At 40.7% G+C, this 16,233-nt stretch overlaps 1 protein-coding gene across 1 annotated transcript; it reads right to left on the reverse strand.

Moving 5' to 3' along the window:
* Positions 1–9,868: 9,868 nt before the first annotated feature.
* teddm1.S (transmembrane epididymal protein 1 S homeolog) lies at positions 9,869–13,482 on the reverse strand. The gene is made up of 2 exons (XM_018264788.2): positions 13,257–13,482; positions 9,869–11,182 (listed from the first exon to the last, which is right to left on the reverse strand). Exon 2 carries the CDS (start codon positions 11,146–11,148, stop codon positions 10,294–10,296), a length of 855 nt encoding a protein of 284 aa, XP_018120277.1. The 5' UTR covers positions 11,149–11,182; positions 13,257–13,482; the 3' UTR covers positions 9,869–10,293.
* Positions 13,483–16,233: the final 2,751 nt, after the last annotated feature.

The following is a 16,233-nucleotide window of genomic DNA, read 5'->3' on the forward strand; positions in this document are numbered from 1 at the left end:
GCTGCGTCCAAAAAAACTGGGCAAACAATGCCTACAAGGTCAACGTATGGCAGTTGTTTAAAGAGAACAGTAGATTACTAGCCAGCAAAGCTACCTAAGCTAAAATGTCCCTCAAATCCCTGCAGACTTCTGTCCCTCCAATACAGAGCAGTATCAAGCAGATTACTAGCCAGCAAACTTACTATCATCTGTCCCTGAAATCACTAACAGCTCTCCCCCTACACTATCTCTTCCAAGCACACACAGGCAGATTTTTCAGATACATTTTTGCCCTTGATCCCCCTCTGGCATGCCACTGTCCAGGTCGTTGCACCCTTTAAACAACTTTAAAATCATTTTTCTGGCCAGAAATGTCTTTTCTAGATGTTAAAGTTCGCCTTCCCATTGAAGTCTATGGGGTTCGCGAACCGTTCGCGAACCGCTCGCGTTTTTGCGCAAGTTCGCGAATATGTTCGCGAACTTTTTTTCCGACGTTCGCTACATCCCTAGCTGCTAGGTGAATCTCCATTGAGCCTGGGATCACCATAGGCCCCAGTAAGCTTTTACCCTAAAGGGACCTGACACCTTTAGTGTTAAGTCGGGGACCAGGTAACCCCGTGAACGAGGACCAGCTAAAATAGTAAGATACTGTTATAGTTCTCTCTAGGAGAGAAAGACAGAGAGGTGTAGCAGAAAGAGCAGCTGTCGCTCCAACGAGGATTGTAGGAGGAAGTAGCTTCCCACAAGGCCTGTTTGCCTTTAGAGCAGGGACCTCAGTTGATAGGGCAGTAGGTGAGCAAAGGACTACCTGAACCCTACCTGATAGATCCCGATCCCCTCACTGTGCAACGTCGGTTGAACTGGGATTTGATGTGCACCTATCTGCAATATCCTTTGGGAGTCGCATCTGTTTGACTGTGAACCTTTACTGTCCAAAGTGATTCCATCTGCTGTGTCCTCAGACCTATTGTAAGTAAACCTGTGGTCATTTGCCTCTGGCATAATAAATCTGCTCCTGTTGTACCCTTTTAAAGAACCTCCTGGTGTCCATTATTCTATTTGTACTTATATGCCTGTGAGTTGTAGTTCAACTACAGTTTAAAGGGGAAGCTTCCATTTGGCGAAGGCTCTGCCCTGGGTGAAGATTCGCAATGTAACCCATGCTCACTACCTAGCTGGTCACCCTTAACTTCTAATTGGTAGATTAGGCCAAAAAAGCGTTACATTTTTGGCGCCCAACGTGGGGCCACGCCCCTAAATCCAGGCTATTTTTGTGATTTAGTGTTTTTGTGCACTGTCGCTTTAAATTTTCGTGACAGGCGGCGGACCTGATTGGCAAAAGGCTGCCTGCATGTCTCCTCTACTAAATTGCTAGGTATTTTGCCCCTAGTATCTCAGGGCCGTGGGTTCGGGCTTGGAGGTTCTATTTCCCGATACACGAGCCTGCGCCATAGCTAAAGTCTCGCGAGCGCGAGATTTTGCTGGCGCCAATCTTTTTCCCGCGCAGTAACTGTTGGCGCGCTTTGGGAGTAAGGCGGTCCCTGACGTCACGTCCCGCCGCCATTTTTGTGAAGAGACTTTGCAGAGAGAGGACGTGTGTATCACTGCTCCACCTGTTAGTGCCTGTGGACTTCCGGCGGCTGCCTAGAAGTTTCACCGCACTTCCACTCTTCACATCAGCTGTACCAGCTACTTTACAGCTTCTCATTCCAGCAAACCGGAGGATTTCTGCATCGCTCCTGTTCAAGGTGCTGCACCATCACGGACCCCGGCTGTGGCCCATCCACGTGCGGACCTTCCGGATCTCCCTACTAATTGCTTTGCGGCTGCGGGCATAGTGGAGGACTATTCTACATTCTTCATTCCGGTAAAACCCTTTTCAGTTATTATGGCTGACCATTCCTGGGAGGGTTGGGCGGATGCGGAGGAGACCATGACTGGGGCTCCGCTGTTCTCGGATGAGGACATAGAAGATGTAGACTTTGGCCTTAGATATATTTGGGCCGGGACATATGGAGAAAAACTAAATGTCCACTATAACCGGATAGTTGTTCCCTATTGCGGGCACTGTACCCGTGAGCTATCCACAGAGACCTGCAACTTTCACTCAGCGTGTCCCTATTGTTTTCACGAGTGCTGGTTAGGTCCCTATGTACTTTATGCTGATCCTAAAAAGGGCATAAAAACAAAATCCATCGCTACAGACACAGATGGACTGTCTTCAGTGTCAGGAGACTCTGCTCCTGCACCTGTTCCCGCATATCCTCTTCACCTCTCCTCAGTGTGTCCACCCAGCAAGCAAAGCCTGCTCGTTCCTATAAAAGCTTTGTCTATTTCACATGGAGTAGGCGCTGGTGGGGATGCAGCCACAAAGAGTGAGGATCCACGTGTTCCACCCAGAGGCAGGGGGAGTACTATGCGCAGGAACCCTGATGTTGTACCTAGGCCTATCACTCCTAGGCCGGCCACACCCAAGCCTGCCATGCCTAGGCCTGCTACTCCAAAGCCAACCACTGCACCAAAGGATGAGGCTTCATCCACAGTGGTTCCATCAGAGCTTCCAACATCTCAGCAGCCTGTTGCCTGCTTGTCAAAACCCTTGCTTTCTCCAGAGGCACAAGGTTTCTGGGTCTCTCAGGGAAGGGCCGACCCCAAGAAGGCACGCACAGTTTCAAGGGTGCAACGTATTATCAATGCCCGTGTTCGTGACCGTTGGGGATATCCAATGCCCTATGCACCTGAGTGGGTTTATGACGAAGTGGAGAAGAATTTGGAGGAATGGCTTTATGGAGAACTTTTAAAGAAAACAGATGTGGGACCCAAGGGATTGTTCCAGAGCAATCCACAGAAGCGGCAGCGTGACATGGTCTTCCTCTGTGACACCCTCAGCGAATGGTGGTATGGGCGTACCATCTTAAAGCACCATGTTAAAAGTTGTGGGAAGTTTCAAGAGGACCGTTTCTTCAGCTTGTCAACCACTCTGCCTAATGGAGGGAAGGTAGAGAAGCCTCACCCTTCTTACTATCTATCCTATGAACATACCCTGGAAAAGTATGGGATGATTTCTTGAGCTGTCCACAGTGGATCCGGCTGGACCCTGTGTGTTGTAACTTTTCAGTATGCCTCTAAGAGTGAGAATTCCTCTTAGAGATGATTTGTTTACACTTGAGGACGTCGTTTGATTGCCCCAAGTTTTGGGCCTTCTTCATTTCCTGATGTTCTTCAAGATTGATGCCCCAAGTTTTGGGCCTTCTTCATTGTTTTGTTCACTCATTGTTCCATTTCTGGACTTCTGAACATTGTCTGGAACTGTAAATAGTTGGGTTCATGAGACAAAGACTGCTGAGCCCCCACCAAAAACTCTTCTACCTCTAACTACTCGCTGAGTAGCACCTTTATTCTTTGCCTTACTACTCCCCAAGTGGCTCTCAGTGACTTTGTACACTTGGGTAGGGGGGGGGGTGATATGAATAAAGCTTTTGGTTATGGTGGGGTCATGTAACTCAACTGCAATAAAAATGAGTGTTCATGTGTGAAAAGAAATCTATGTTAAATTTTCTTTTCAGCCAAGCCTGTGCCTGGACCTCCTGATACACTATGGATGGTTCAAGTGTCGTAAGTTAAGTGCCTGAGTGTTCCTATAAGGACCTCATGAATGTAATAAAGTTATGCAACTGAAGTTATTTGCACTGAAACTTATCCAATACAGTATTGCACTTTTGCTCTTTACTGTTCTTTTCTCCACAGTACCCATTGTTACCAGGTATTCCTCAGGAGAGGATACCAGAAGAGTGATGTTCAATGGTATTGTTGGTTTGCACTTATATATTCACTTTGTTACTATTGTGTCTATATCATTTCACCATTGTCGGGACGAAATGGATTTTTCCCCCGGGTGTATGTAGGGACCTATAGGATATCCTATCCCTATAGAGTTAATCCCCTACCTTTTGTATGTAGTTCTCTTTTCCCTTGTTATTGGGCCAAGCCCTTGTAACTGGTAAAGTGTAACACCCACACCTATTGGACAAAGAGTGTAATGACACTCCCCTGCCACACTGCTATATAGTGTGTGCAGGGAGTGTCCTCTTCCTCTTTGGCTCCTGGTGCTGCTGCTAGGTGAATCTCCATTGAGCCTGGGATCACCATAGGCCCCAGTAAGCTTTTACCCTAAAGGGACCTGACACCTTTAGTGTTAAGTCGGGGACCAGGTAACCCCGTGAACGAGGACCAGCTAAAATAGTAAGATACTGTTATAGTTCTCTCTAGGAGAGAAAGACAGAGAGGTGTAGCAGAAAGAGCAGCTGTCGCTCCAACGAGGATTGTAGGAGGAAGTAGCTTCCCACAAGGCCTGTTTGCCTTTAGAGCAGGGACCTCAGTTGATAGGGCAGTAGGTGAGCAAAGGACTACCTGAACCCTACCTGATAGATCCCGATCCCCTCACTGTGCAACGTCGGTTGAACTGGGATTTGATGTGCACCTATCTGCAATATCCTTTGGGAGTCGCATCTGTTTGACTGTGAACCTTTACTGTCCAAAGTGATTCCATCTGCTGTGTCCTCAGACCTATTGTAAGTAAACCTGTGGTCATTTGCCTCTGGCATAATAAATCTGCTCCTGTTGTACCCTTTTAAAGAACCTCCTGGCGTCCATTATTCTATTTGTACTTATATGCCTGTGAGTTGTAGTTCAACTACAGTTTAAAGGGGAAGCTTCCATTTGGCGAAGGCTCTGCCCTGGGTGAAGATTCGCAATGTAACCCATGCTCACTACCTAGCTGGTCACCCTTAACTTCTAATTGGTAGATTAGGCCAAAAAAGCGTTACATGTGCTTAACATTATGCAAATAACAAGTACCATATGTGCATGATTGATACAAATGAACACGATTTGGGCAGGCAGAATTTGTGATCAGTAGCTATTATCCCACAGTTTCTTCTGCATACTGCTATGAAGCAATGAGATAATGAACATATTGCTATTTTAAAAGGCAGAACCAATTAATCTCATAAATCCATATAAAGCAGCAGTGCTTGAAGTGAGTTCACTTGGAATTCTGGTTGAAAGGGAAGAAATTGTTTAATTTTTCATCCTTAGCTACGATGTAACTGTGTAAAAATCATTCCTATCATAAAATGAACTGGGGGTCTATGTGTCTTGAATGCTGAATTTATTTTCATACAGCTACATACCCCACCAAAATATAATGTATAAATTGTATTGGGGGGTGTTACGATTCATAGTCCCCTCCATTAAAGCTATTTAAACTCTGCAATGACTATATGGAAATGTTGGAGTTAATGGAGATTATCCCCCTAAATGTATTGTAAAATATGAACCATATTTTCTTCCTTCAAGTCTGTGTTCTGATTTAGAATAGTGTGTATGTCTATCTGTGAAAATTTACGGGAGTCTGGTATTGGTAGTTATGCAAAAGTTCAAAGGCCACAGGCTGGGTATTCGTGATGTAATATACATAAACAGATATATTAAACAATTATATAACAAAGAATATATCTAATTATATATCATTTCCTGACCAAGAGGCTTTCTCCGAAGTGATGAGCTCATGGTATATGACTCTTTGCCCTACCTTAAAACTGCTACATTTTTTTCTGTAGGGAGGGAGAGATCCTGTAGCCTTCATTATTGGCTTTTGATGTACATAGAATGGCTTCCATAGTTACAGACACCCTTCATTTGCAAAAGTAAACAAGAGTTATATTCTTGTACAGCCCTGTAGCTGTACTCAGAAACAAAAAAAGTCTCTATCCTCTATTCTCTGCTCCCAACACTATAAAGAACGACAAGGCAGCAGCTTTGAAAGTCCTTGGTTTACGTATTTTCTTATTATTTATGTAAGTTTGCGTGAAATGTTTGTTAGCAACTCCCATAATCCTATACACATAAGCATATACACTTATTTATCTGTCTGACAACCATTTTAGCCTTGCTTAACAGCCACCACACCTGACACAGCACCGTACCTGGATACCCAGGGGTGTGCGCCAATGAGGTGAGTTGAGAAGCATCACCCCACTAGTTACCAGGGACGGCAAAGTGCCGCTCCTATAACTTTAAGAGCCGAATTTCCAGTTTTCAAACTAGAAATTCGGCTCTTCTAGCGCAGAGAGGTAGGGTGGGTGGTTGGGTGTGAGAGTTGAAACATTCATACTGATAAATAGGTGTAGCATTTCTTACACCTAAATTAAAACTGACCATTTCTCAAACTAATGGCCCCTAAATGGCATATGAGTACATTGCTATATTACTATTATTTTAAATGCATGATCTGTGAATGCTGTAGATTTATCCAAATCCAAATTCTCCATTCATGTGCTTTATGTATTTACATAGAAACTAGTGCATCAGAGCTGCTTAGTTACTAGCCCTGTGTGATGCATTATAATGTGTGCTTTCATTCTAAATTGATTGGCTACTCCATATTGGTAACAGCATAAACACTGACTAAGCTTATGGTGTAATTTATAAAAATTAAAGTCTAATAACAAACAATAGGAACAAAAGCAACCAGGGTCACACTGGGCTGGCTGGACACCAGTAGAAAACCAGGTGGGCCCCAAGAGGGCCAAAGGTACAAGGTTGGGGTGGAAGGGAGATATGGTTGGGGCAAGACATATAAGGTGAGGCAAGTTGTTAGGAAGCAACTGTATTCAATGCTTTAGCAAAATGTAAGTAGATCTCATGCACTGCAACCCTAATGTGTAGGCTGCTGCTCACCTTCTAATAGAAGGCAATTAAATTTGTCTGGCATGATTTATTATGCAGAAACCATACTGGAACAAACATTGTATTTTTGTTTTTAAGTATGCATTTAAGTATCTTTTGCCTTATTACCCCTTCCAAGTCTATAATTTTCAGGTTGAGAGTGGAATCTCTTTTTGAATAATGGCACAGCATTGGCATGAGCCAATCTCTTGGTGCCATGCCAGACCTCAAGGAATCCTGGAAAATTACTAAACCCCTCAAAATGCAATAGCACCCCTTCAACTGGCATCCATGTGCTTTCTTACCTCTCCCTCCCTGCACAGTGTATTATGTAGAAAGTAGCTCCTGTTTAGAAATCTGAGCTAAAAACTGTAGAGCAGCAGAGTTCCTCTGCGCCATCTTCTGCCTATTTATATCTATTTGAGTCTGTTTAAGTCTCAACTACTTTTAATTGGTGAATCTTTGTATTTTCAAGTTTTTTACACACATATAAGTGTAGAGAAATACAAAATTACGCAAATGTTAGGGAAAAAATATGATGCGTGAAAATTAGAAATCCGAATTTTAGTAAATCAAGCCCTTAGTTCAGAGCATGGCCAGGCCTGGCAGGTGCCCTAGGCAACCGTGCCAGCCGCGGTGCCAGCTGAGCACACTCATGCGCAAATTAGCGATCATGCTCAGATTAGCGTTGATGCGTGCATGCGTGAAATGGATTGTGTGCATGTGCAGAAGCGCAATAGCCAAGAACTAGCAGTGACAGTCGGGGAGAGAGGGGACCGGACATGGAAGGTACGTGCCTGGCACCCCCCCCAGCTTTACACCCTAGGCACGTGCCTACTTTACCTACCTCTAGTTCCGGCCCTGCCTTAGTTTCTCCCTTATACAGTTGTTTCGGCTATATAATGTCATGGGCCCATGTTATGAGAATTGTTCCCTAATTCTCAAATGCAAATGCGAGAAATGAATTTGGTTTTATTAGTTATTGCCATATTCATAGAGTAGTTGTGAACTAGGAGAAGAAAGCGTGACTGCCTTTTCTGCCTTTTCTGTCATCCAGCATATTATGGGAATCATGATCTGGAAACATTTCATGCCAGGCCAGAGAACCTTTAATCACTTCATAATCTAGTACTGTATGAATATAAATGTTCTAAACAGGCCCAGCTATCCAATAACTAAGTTTCCATAGCTTGATGTTGAGCCCACAGACATGCTGATGGCTCTAAAAGCTTAAAATGGCCTAATCCTGTTCATGTTCCTCCAAATTTCACCTTATGGCAATGGTGGTCAATACATCCTTAATCAAAACCATAAGCAAGAAGTACTATCCCTATACTGTATATTAATGACTGTTGTATCTTGGCAGCTGTCTGTACATTGGTCTATCAGGAGTGCCCATACTTTACTAAAGCGGGATCTACTTTTAGTGATGTTGTCCCATTATGTTCCTCATCCATAATAACACTGTTAGCATTCTGTTCCATTGAAAATATTACTTCAATATTGATTTATGAGAAAATGTATATTGCTATATTTAACAAACAACTATTTCTTATATAACCTTAAAACATAATATATGTCTGAATAAAGAGCATGAAAGAAGAGGGTGATATAGACTTTTATTGGCCAACCAATATATACATTCACTGGGGACTTTCATTTCAGCCAGAAATGCATTTCATTTCAAACTACAAATGTAGAGTTCAATTTCAAGTACAATGCACCATGTTTTAACTATGGGTGCACGGACAACATGCACCTGAAGTTCAGTTGTATAAAGGCAAACAAGTGGGCCCTTTAGTGCAAAATAAAAGCAATTGCACTGAATTTGTTTTTTGTGATTGAGTTGTGTTGGCATTGTGTTGCGTCTGGCATTCAGCACTGAAATTAATTATCGTTGTGATTCTTAAAGTGGACCTGTCACCCAGACATAAAAAGCTGTTTAATAAAAGTCCTTTTTAAGCTAAACATTAAATCTAAATTATTATTTTTTTAATTAAAGTATTCATGACTGTTGTAAACTTATTTAAAAATCTCAGCTGTCAATCAAATATTGTCTGCCCCTCCTCTATGCCTTAGGCATAGAGGGGGGGGGCAGGCAATTACTTTCACTTTCCATTCAGCAGTTCCTAGATGTAACTGTTCTACCCACATTCCCCCATTTATCTTATCCATTTAATTGTGTAGCCAGTGCATGGGGATGGACATCAGGCCCCCCATTCTGGTGCACAAACAATATTCTGAGATGATGCAGGGCTTTCTTTAATAACAGTGTCCACAAAATGGCTCCTGCTTGCTTGCTATAATTCTGAGTTCCCAGTCCAAAGGAAACAAGATTCAAATGATTTATATAATTAAAGTAAATGTAATTAAAGTTCATTTTGATTGACTAACGTGATAAAATAGGATTTGGAATAATTATTTTGAGTGACGGACCCTCTTTAAGTGTTAACTGCTGGTACGAGATGAGATGGGATGGACAGACTGGTGTAGAGCAAAAATACGTAAAAGTTCAAGGAACGGCTTTGGATGCAAGTACCTTGAATAAATACTGCAGATTCCCACCATGGCTGCATCATCTGCATTTGCAGCCACAAATAATAGTGTTATCTGCATAGACTTCTACCTTTGCATTTGTTAATCTAAAACAATATGATGAACTACAGTGAGACAGTGCCTCTATTGGGCAAATATTGATAATAAAAAAGAACACATAGTTCCCCTTGGTTTTCCAAAACAGTAACTTATACACCGTTAATTTTTTCAAAACATTGCAATAGCTTATTTTGTATTTCCAGATTTATTAAACAAACACTATAGTGTCCTTATAGTGTCCTTTTAAAAACAACAACAATAATAATAATAATAATAATAATATAAAGTAAATGCATGTTTGCCATGGTGCCGAATACTTTTCGAGATACTTTGCAACACTTTGGATTTTTTTTTAAATCAAATATGACCTCCGATGCACCTTGTCTAGTGAGATATTTTGCCTTTAGTCATGCATATTATACACATTTGCACTTTAGGAAGCCTAGACTTTTCTTGTGAACTGTGCAGTGCAACGTGTGAAAAAAAAAATATATAACTTATAATAACAAACAACTGCTGTTATGATAAAAGGAAAATGTACTTTCGCAATTAATGGAGACTGGAATATGAAACATTATTTTATTACATGAGTAATTTACCATATTCATGTAAACCTGTATAAATGATGCTGATGAACTGCAGGTTACCACATTACACTTTGCCAATGAAATCTTAAATTCTTAAATAATATTTTCATTGTGACAGAATAGCTGTAATAAATGCCACTTTATGGCAGAAATATCTGGTGGTACGATTTACGACTCTCATTGGACTGTTTACCATTGCAATATGTTATTGCTTGGATGATTGGCTTCATCCTGCAAACATCACTTCCCCTATGTCTATTTGAATTAGTAACTGCTCCTTTTTGATCTGTTTTTGGATCTAGTACTCACATGACACATTCTGTTCTTTAATTGTAGACATTTGTATGACCGTTTTTCTTATCTGCTATTTCTAGTATAAAAATATGTATTGCTTACATGTACTTTAAAGTTCCTCATCCCCATCATATAGTGTAAGTTTTTCTAACTCTCCATTTTCAGCCAGCTGGTAGCCTGTATTTTTTAATTTACCCCCAACACGGCGGTGCACAAGGTAGGTGGCCCAAAACAAAGCTCCCATTAAGCCTGAATTAAAGGCCAGATGCCAGCAGTAGAAGGTTGTGAGGAACATGAGATCAGCCGGGTCTTCCCCATTCCAATATTGGCCAGTAGGGGGTTTGTACAAAATAAAAGCAACATGAAGCAGCCATGTTCCCTGAACCAACACCAACCATGCCTTGGTAAACCACAATTTGGGTTGGTTGGGCCACCAGAATTCAAAAATGAAGATAGCACATGTGATGGCACATGTAAGAAGTAGCAAGAGGTGAACCTGAACCTCAACAGCTTCTTTCCCATGGGCATGGAACTTAAGAAGAAGGGTGGTAACAAAAAAGGCAGCAGTGGTTCCAGCATGTTCAAGTAGTGGGCAACGAGTGGACAGACAAGCTTGACTTACAATATCCAATGCCCCGCTCATGCAAAAGTATCCATACATGGTGGCATGCTGCCATTCATTGGGGTTCTGGAAATGAAAATTAGGATCACTTAAACTGAAGAAGCGAAGTTTCTGAACCCCAGGTGGAAAGAAGAATTCTGCCATAACAGCCATAAAGCCATAAATTAACTTCATTACACCCTCAGCTGGCAATGATTTCAGAAATCCACGGTTTGTCTTGTTCTTTGCTGGATACTGATCACGGCAACCATTGAGTACCATCCAGGCGTAGCGGACAGCATACAAGAGGCCAAAAGACAAGAAAGCTAATCCAGGGGAGATATGTCCTATGAAAGTACCCATCTGCAAGGTGCTAGGCCACAAGTCTGGTGTTGCACTAAAAGATAAAATACTATATATATAAATACTATAATACTGTTAAAATCACTGTAACAGAAAAATAAAGCAGTGCAAAAATTATTTAAAGGGGACCTGTCACCCTAAAAAATAATTCCAAATACTTTTCTATCATGTTAGTTGAGCAATATGAAATGTACTTAAACCATACATATTACTTAAATTTTGTTTCCTTCAGTCTTGGAATTACACAATCACAGCACCACCTCTATGTCTCAGGCATAGAGGCGGGGCAGGAACTATATGATTGACAGCTCAGATATTTAAACACTTTTATAACAGGTACGAATGCTTTAATAAAAAAAACAATTTGAGTTCTATGTTTAATTTGCTTTCATTATACAGTTTTTTATGTCTGATTGCCACGTCCGCTTTAATGAAGAAACAAGAATTCTGCCTAATTCAATTTATTAGATGACAGCGGAGTTTAAGGGTCAGGGCACACTCGGAAAACTAATTGCTCCGAGTGCCATCCCATCGGTGATTTACATGGCAGGCGAGGCAGTTCAGGGAGATTAGTCGCCCCGAAGAAGAGGAGATTTGTTGCCGGGCGACTAATCTCCCTGAATCTGCCTATGTGCCATGACCCTAAAGCTACACAAATTATATGTCACTGGAATTTAAGGCAACATGAATTTGCCTAAAAGTTCATGGGAAGGAAAGGTTAGTAGAGTTCAGAGTGGAATGTTATACTGCTGTTTAGAAACATGAGAGCATTAAAAAAAAAAAAATTGTAAAATTCTACAAGACCAACCTATTTGTGGTTTAAAATATTTGATCTTATTCTTGTACAGTAGATTTCTTGTGTTTTCTGCCAGTCACTGGATATTTTGCAAATGTCTGCTTCTTGTTGTTCTCTGTTTGGTTCAACTGCTTTTTTCTAATAGGTATGAGGTATATATTTGTTATGTGAGTGATTTCACAGATATCTACAGTAGCTGCATAGAACCCAACACAGCCCACGAAAGTGTGGAAAGGATGCAGAGTCCTTAAAGTGATACTGACACTAAAAAACTACTTTTTAAAATATGAATGTACATTAAAAGTTACCTATAGGTCATGTTTTTTTGCAGAGAGGTTTGTTATTGTAAGTAATTGTTTGTTTGAAGTTCCTAAACCTGACTGTTTTGCCAACCTGACTGCCCCATCTCTGCCTGTTAAAAATTCTAATGCTAACGGACTCCTGCTGTACAAATATGGCAGCCCCCTCATAGGCAATCCCAGAGATTCAGATAGGTAATGTAAAAGCATTGGGCAAATACTTTACGGCAAAATTATAAGAAGCATGCAAAGTCAATTTTATGGCAGATGTAAAAAAAGGTTAAATTTCTCAGTATCTCTTTAAAGATATTTAAATCAGGGCTGTCCAGCCTGCTACCTACTTTTGTTAAGCATCATCATTTAAGTGGGATTCTGGATTTATTTTGGAAACAGGGTGATGGTGGCAGGTTGAATATTACAAACAAAAACTCACATGTAAGATGCCAAATGATGAACCTACATGTAAGCTAACAATTGTATTACCTAGCTAAGCCCTCCTCCAAGATTGGTGGTTTATATAATGAATAAAGTACCCCCTCTTGTAAATTATAAGGATATTATAAGTTACAGAGGAGTTTCATGACCAAATAAAAACACTTGGCCCGAAGGTCGAGTGTTTTTATACAGATCATGGAACTCTGAGGTGACTTCTAATATCCTCGTATTTTGCAACAGTGGGTACTTTATTTATTATAATACACAAGTTTCAGTGAGTCATATGACAGAAATGACATCACTACTCACCGTTTATAACTGATGACATCAGTACTCACCGTTTATAAGGATATCATTTACAAGATATTCATGGCTTTTGTGTATTATATCTCTATCACCAGAGCTAAAACCCAAAATAATATCTTGGTTCTGCTTTAATTCACTGTGATATCTCAGGTTTTGGATTTAAGTTACAGTATACAGTAACAGGTCCCCAGCAGTGCTTCAGAATTATCACAGCTTTTCTATGAATAAGAGTGCTTCATTACATTAGTGTCTGGTATAGCATTGTACAGTACCTTTATGTTGCACAGTTTCTTCTCTGTAATGTCTTAGAAGTACAGCAGTTTGTCTGTGAGTAGGTCTTTAGTGCCAGTTGGTGCTGCTGATAATAGCTCAGCTGTTATAGCAGGTGCTTTCAGTTGTGTTTCCCATTGATGGTTTGGTTGCTGAATGACAGAAATACTTAGAACACACCTGAGTTCTTACACATACACCCTCCCCCACAGGTTGGCTCTCCGTGTATAGCTGTGTCAATAAGCTATGGGTAGGGTGTGGGTTATAAAGTAGTGATGCATTTTAACAGAATGTAAAATCCAAGCGTGAAAGAGGCGGTAATAAAAAAACAAGCAGTTAGAAGGTTAAAGAGGAAGAAATACTGATTTATAGACAGGTGCTAAAAAAAGAATAGAATATGCAGAACAAATGTGACTGTACAAAATGACATTTCAATAATAAAATAAAAGGAATATTGGCCTGGAACCTACGTGTAGTATTTGTACCTGGATAGAGAACTGGCTGAAGGATGGATTACAAAGAGTGGGGGTAAATGGAACAATTTCTAAGTGGACCAGTGCTGTTAGTGGAGTACTAAAAGGCAAGTACCCCTTGGTTCTTTGCTTTTTAATGACCTGGATGTGGGCATTGAAAATACAGTTTCTATTTTTTCTGATGATACCATATTGGCAGAACTAGAAGTTTCATGCAGGATGCTGCCACTTTGCAGAGTGATTCGACTAAACTGGAAAACTTCAAAATGAGGTTTAATTCAAGGTTATACACTTTGGCAGAAATAATATAAATGATATGAAGTGTATTGGGGGTTTCCTTAATTGGGAAGGATCTTGTGGTTTTTGTAGTTAACAAGTTGTCTATTGCTGGGCAGTCTCATTCTGTGGCTATTAAATTAAATAAAGTTCTGTCTTGCATAAAAAAGGGCATTAACTGATGAAAACATAATTATGCCTCTTTATAGGTCCCTGGTGAGGCCTCATCTGGAGTATGCAGTGCAGTTTTGGACTCCAGTCCTTAAGAGGGATATAAATTAGCTGGAGAGGGATGGTAAGAGGGATGGAAGACTTAAATTATGAGGGTAGACTGTCAAGGTTGGGGTTGTTTTCTCTGGAAAAAAGACGCTTGTGAGGGGACATGATTTACTTTATTAGTACATTAGAGGACATTTTAGACAGATATCAGGTGATCTTTTTTTCTATAAAAAGGATCACCACACCAGAGGACACACCTTCAAACTAGATGAAAAGAACTATTTTTTTATTATTTGAAGCAGCGTAGGTGGTTCTTCACAGTCAGGACAGTGAGGTTGTGGAATGCACTGCCGGTTGATGTTGTGATGGCTGATTCTGTTAATGCCTTTTAAAGGAGAACTAAAGCTTAACTAAAGAAGTAGGTTACAAATGTTGTACATTATGATTTGGGCTTCTGTACCAACCCAAGGCAAACAAAGACCTTTAGCACGGAATATCTTTGCCTCTAGAGATGCCCCAGTAGCTCCCCATCTTCTTTTCTGCTGATTCACTGCACATGCTCTGTGCTGCTGTCACTTACTGAGCTTAGGGACCCACTCACAATATACAGTACACATAGAATAGAAATGTCACAATATACAGCTGATTAGTAATTAATACAGATAATTACTACATGTCAGCACAGAAATCAGTGCAATTAGCACCAGAATTTAATAATCAGCCCTGTAGCATCAGCTTATATTACAGGCCCACCTCATTTTCTACTTGATAATTTGTGACGACCCCTAAGTTTAGCTTCTTTACAGAGCCCACTGAGCATGTGAGTGTCACAGACACTATCCAAGGTGGTGACCCTCTGTGACAAGTTTGAAATCCTGGATCATTGCTGCTATTGACAAGCTGAAACTTTAGGCTGGTGCAATAAGTGCAGTAAAATACGGCATTTTTAGCCATATTCATTTTTAGGGTTTAGTTCTCCTTTAAAGGGTCTTAGATGATTTCTTGGACAAGGGCTATAGTGATACTAAAATCTACAATTAATATAGATATTGATATATAGAGTTTATGTGTGTATACGGAGGGATCATGTGAGTGTGTGTGTGTATGGATGCTGGGTTTTATTTGGAGGGGTTGAACTTGATGGACTTTGGTCTTTTTTCAACCCAAATTAACAATGTACTGTAACTACGTAAAAGTTATCTATAAAGGACTAAAATGTATAAACTTTGATGTCAGGCGTTTGTTTATGTGAAAAATCCGCAAGCTTCACTAAATGGTATTTTGAGTTTACAGTCCAATCTATATTACTACTTCTATATATGTTGCCTTTTATTTTATACACTCTGTTTTCACTTGCCAACAGCCCCACAATACCATCCTGTGGTACTGCCCATTACCTGTCCTTCTTATTTCTCCTATTAACCTTCCAACTACCTGCTAAATTATGTCTTTTTAATTTGCCTACTCCTCTATGGTATCTTTTTGATTAGTCTTAGAGCCTCTGTCGTAGGGTACAACACACAAATGAATGATACATGCCTATTTAGTATATATCCAGGTTTCTAAAGCAACATTGTATATCCATACTCTATACAGCTCCCCTCAAACACATCAGTTAACACATGTTCCATCTTCAAACACACCTTAAAACCAGGGGTGTTTCAGGAGTCCTTGCAGCACTGAGTCAGCCTTTCTGATGTTGGCCTCCAACTTGCACCTGGTGCATACCATTTCAAGTACCTGGTAACTTGTGGGCTGTTGCAGCCTGAGGCGAGATTCTCAACATCCACCACTGGCAATGATTTTAGTTAAGCACGGGTTGGCCTATTCTTTGGTTGATACTGATTACGGTATCCAATGAGTACCCATAAGGAGTAAAGCTGGCAATATACATTGGCAATAGACGTAAAGATCTGATCATACGAATCATCGATTTGTACGACCGTGTGTGTTGACATTTTTCGTTCCATGGAGATTGGTCGTTTGGCCAGGTTAAAATTTCTGTCGGCTG

This window comes from Xenopus laevis, chromosome 5S (assembly GCF_017654675.1).
Source record: "Xenopus laevis strain J_2021 chromosome 5S, Xenopus_laevis_v10.1, whole genome shotgun sequence".
NCBI classification, from domain to species: domain Eukaryota; kingdom Metazoa; phylum Chordata; class Amphibia; order Anura; family Pipidae; genus Xenopus; species Xenopus laevis.

Coding starts and splice junctions, on each gene's coding strand:
- teddm1.S (XM_018264788.2), bottom strand. CDS start 11,148: ATGGGTACTTTCATAGGACATATCTCCCCTGGATTAGCTTTCTTGTCT.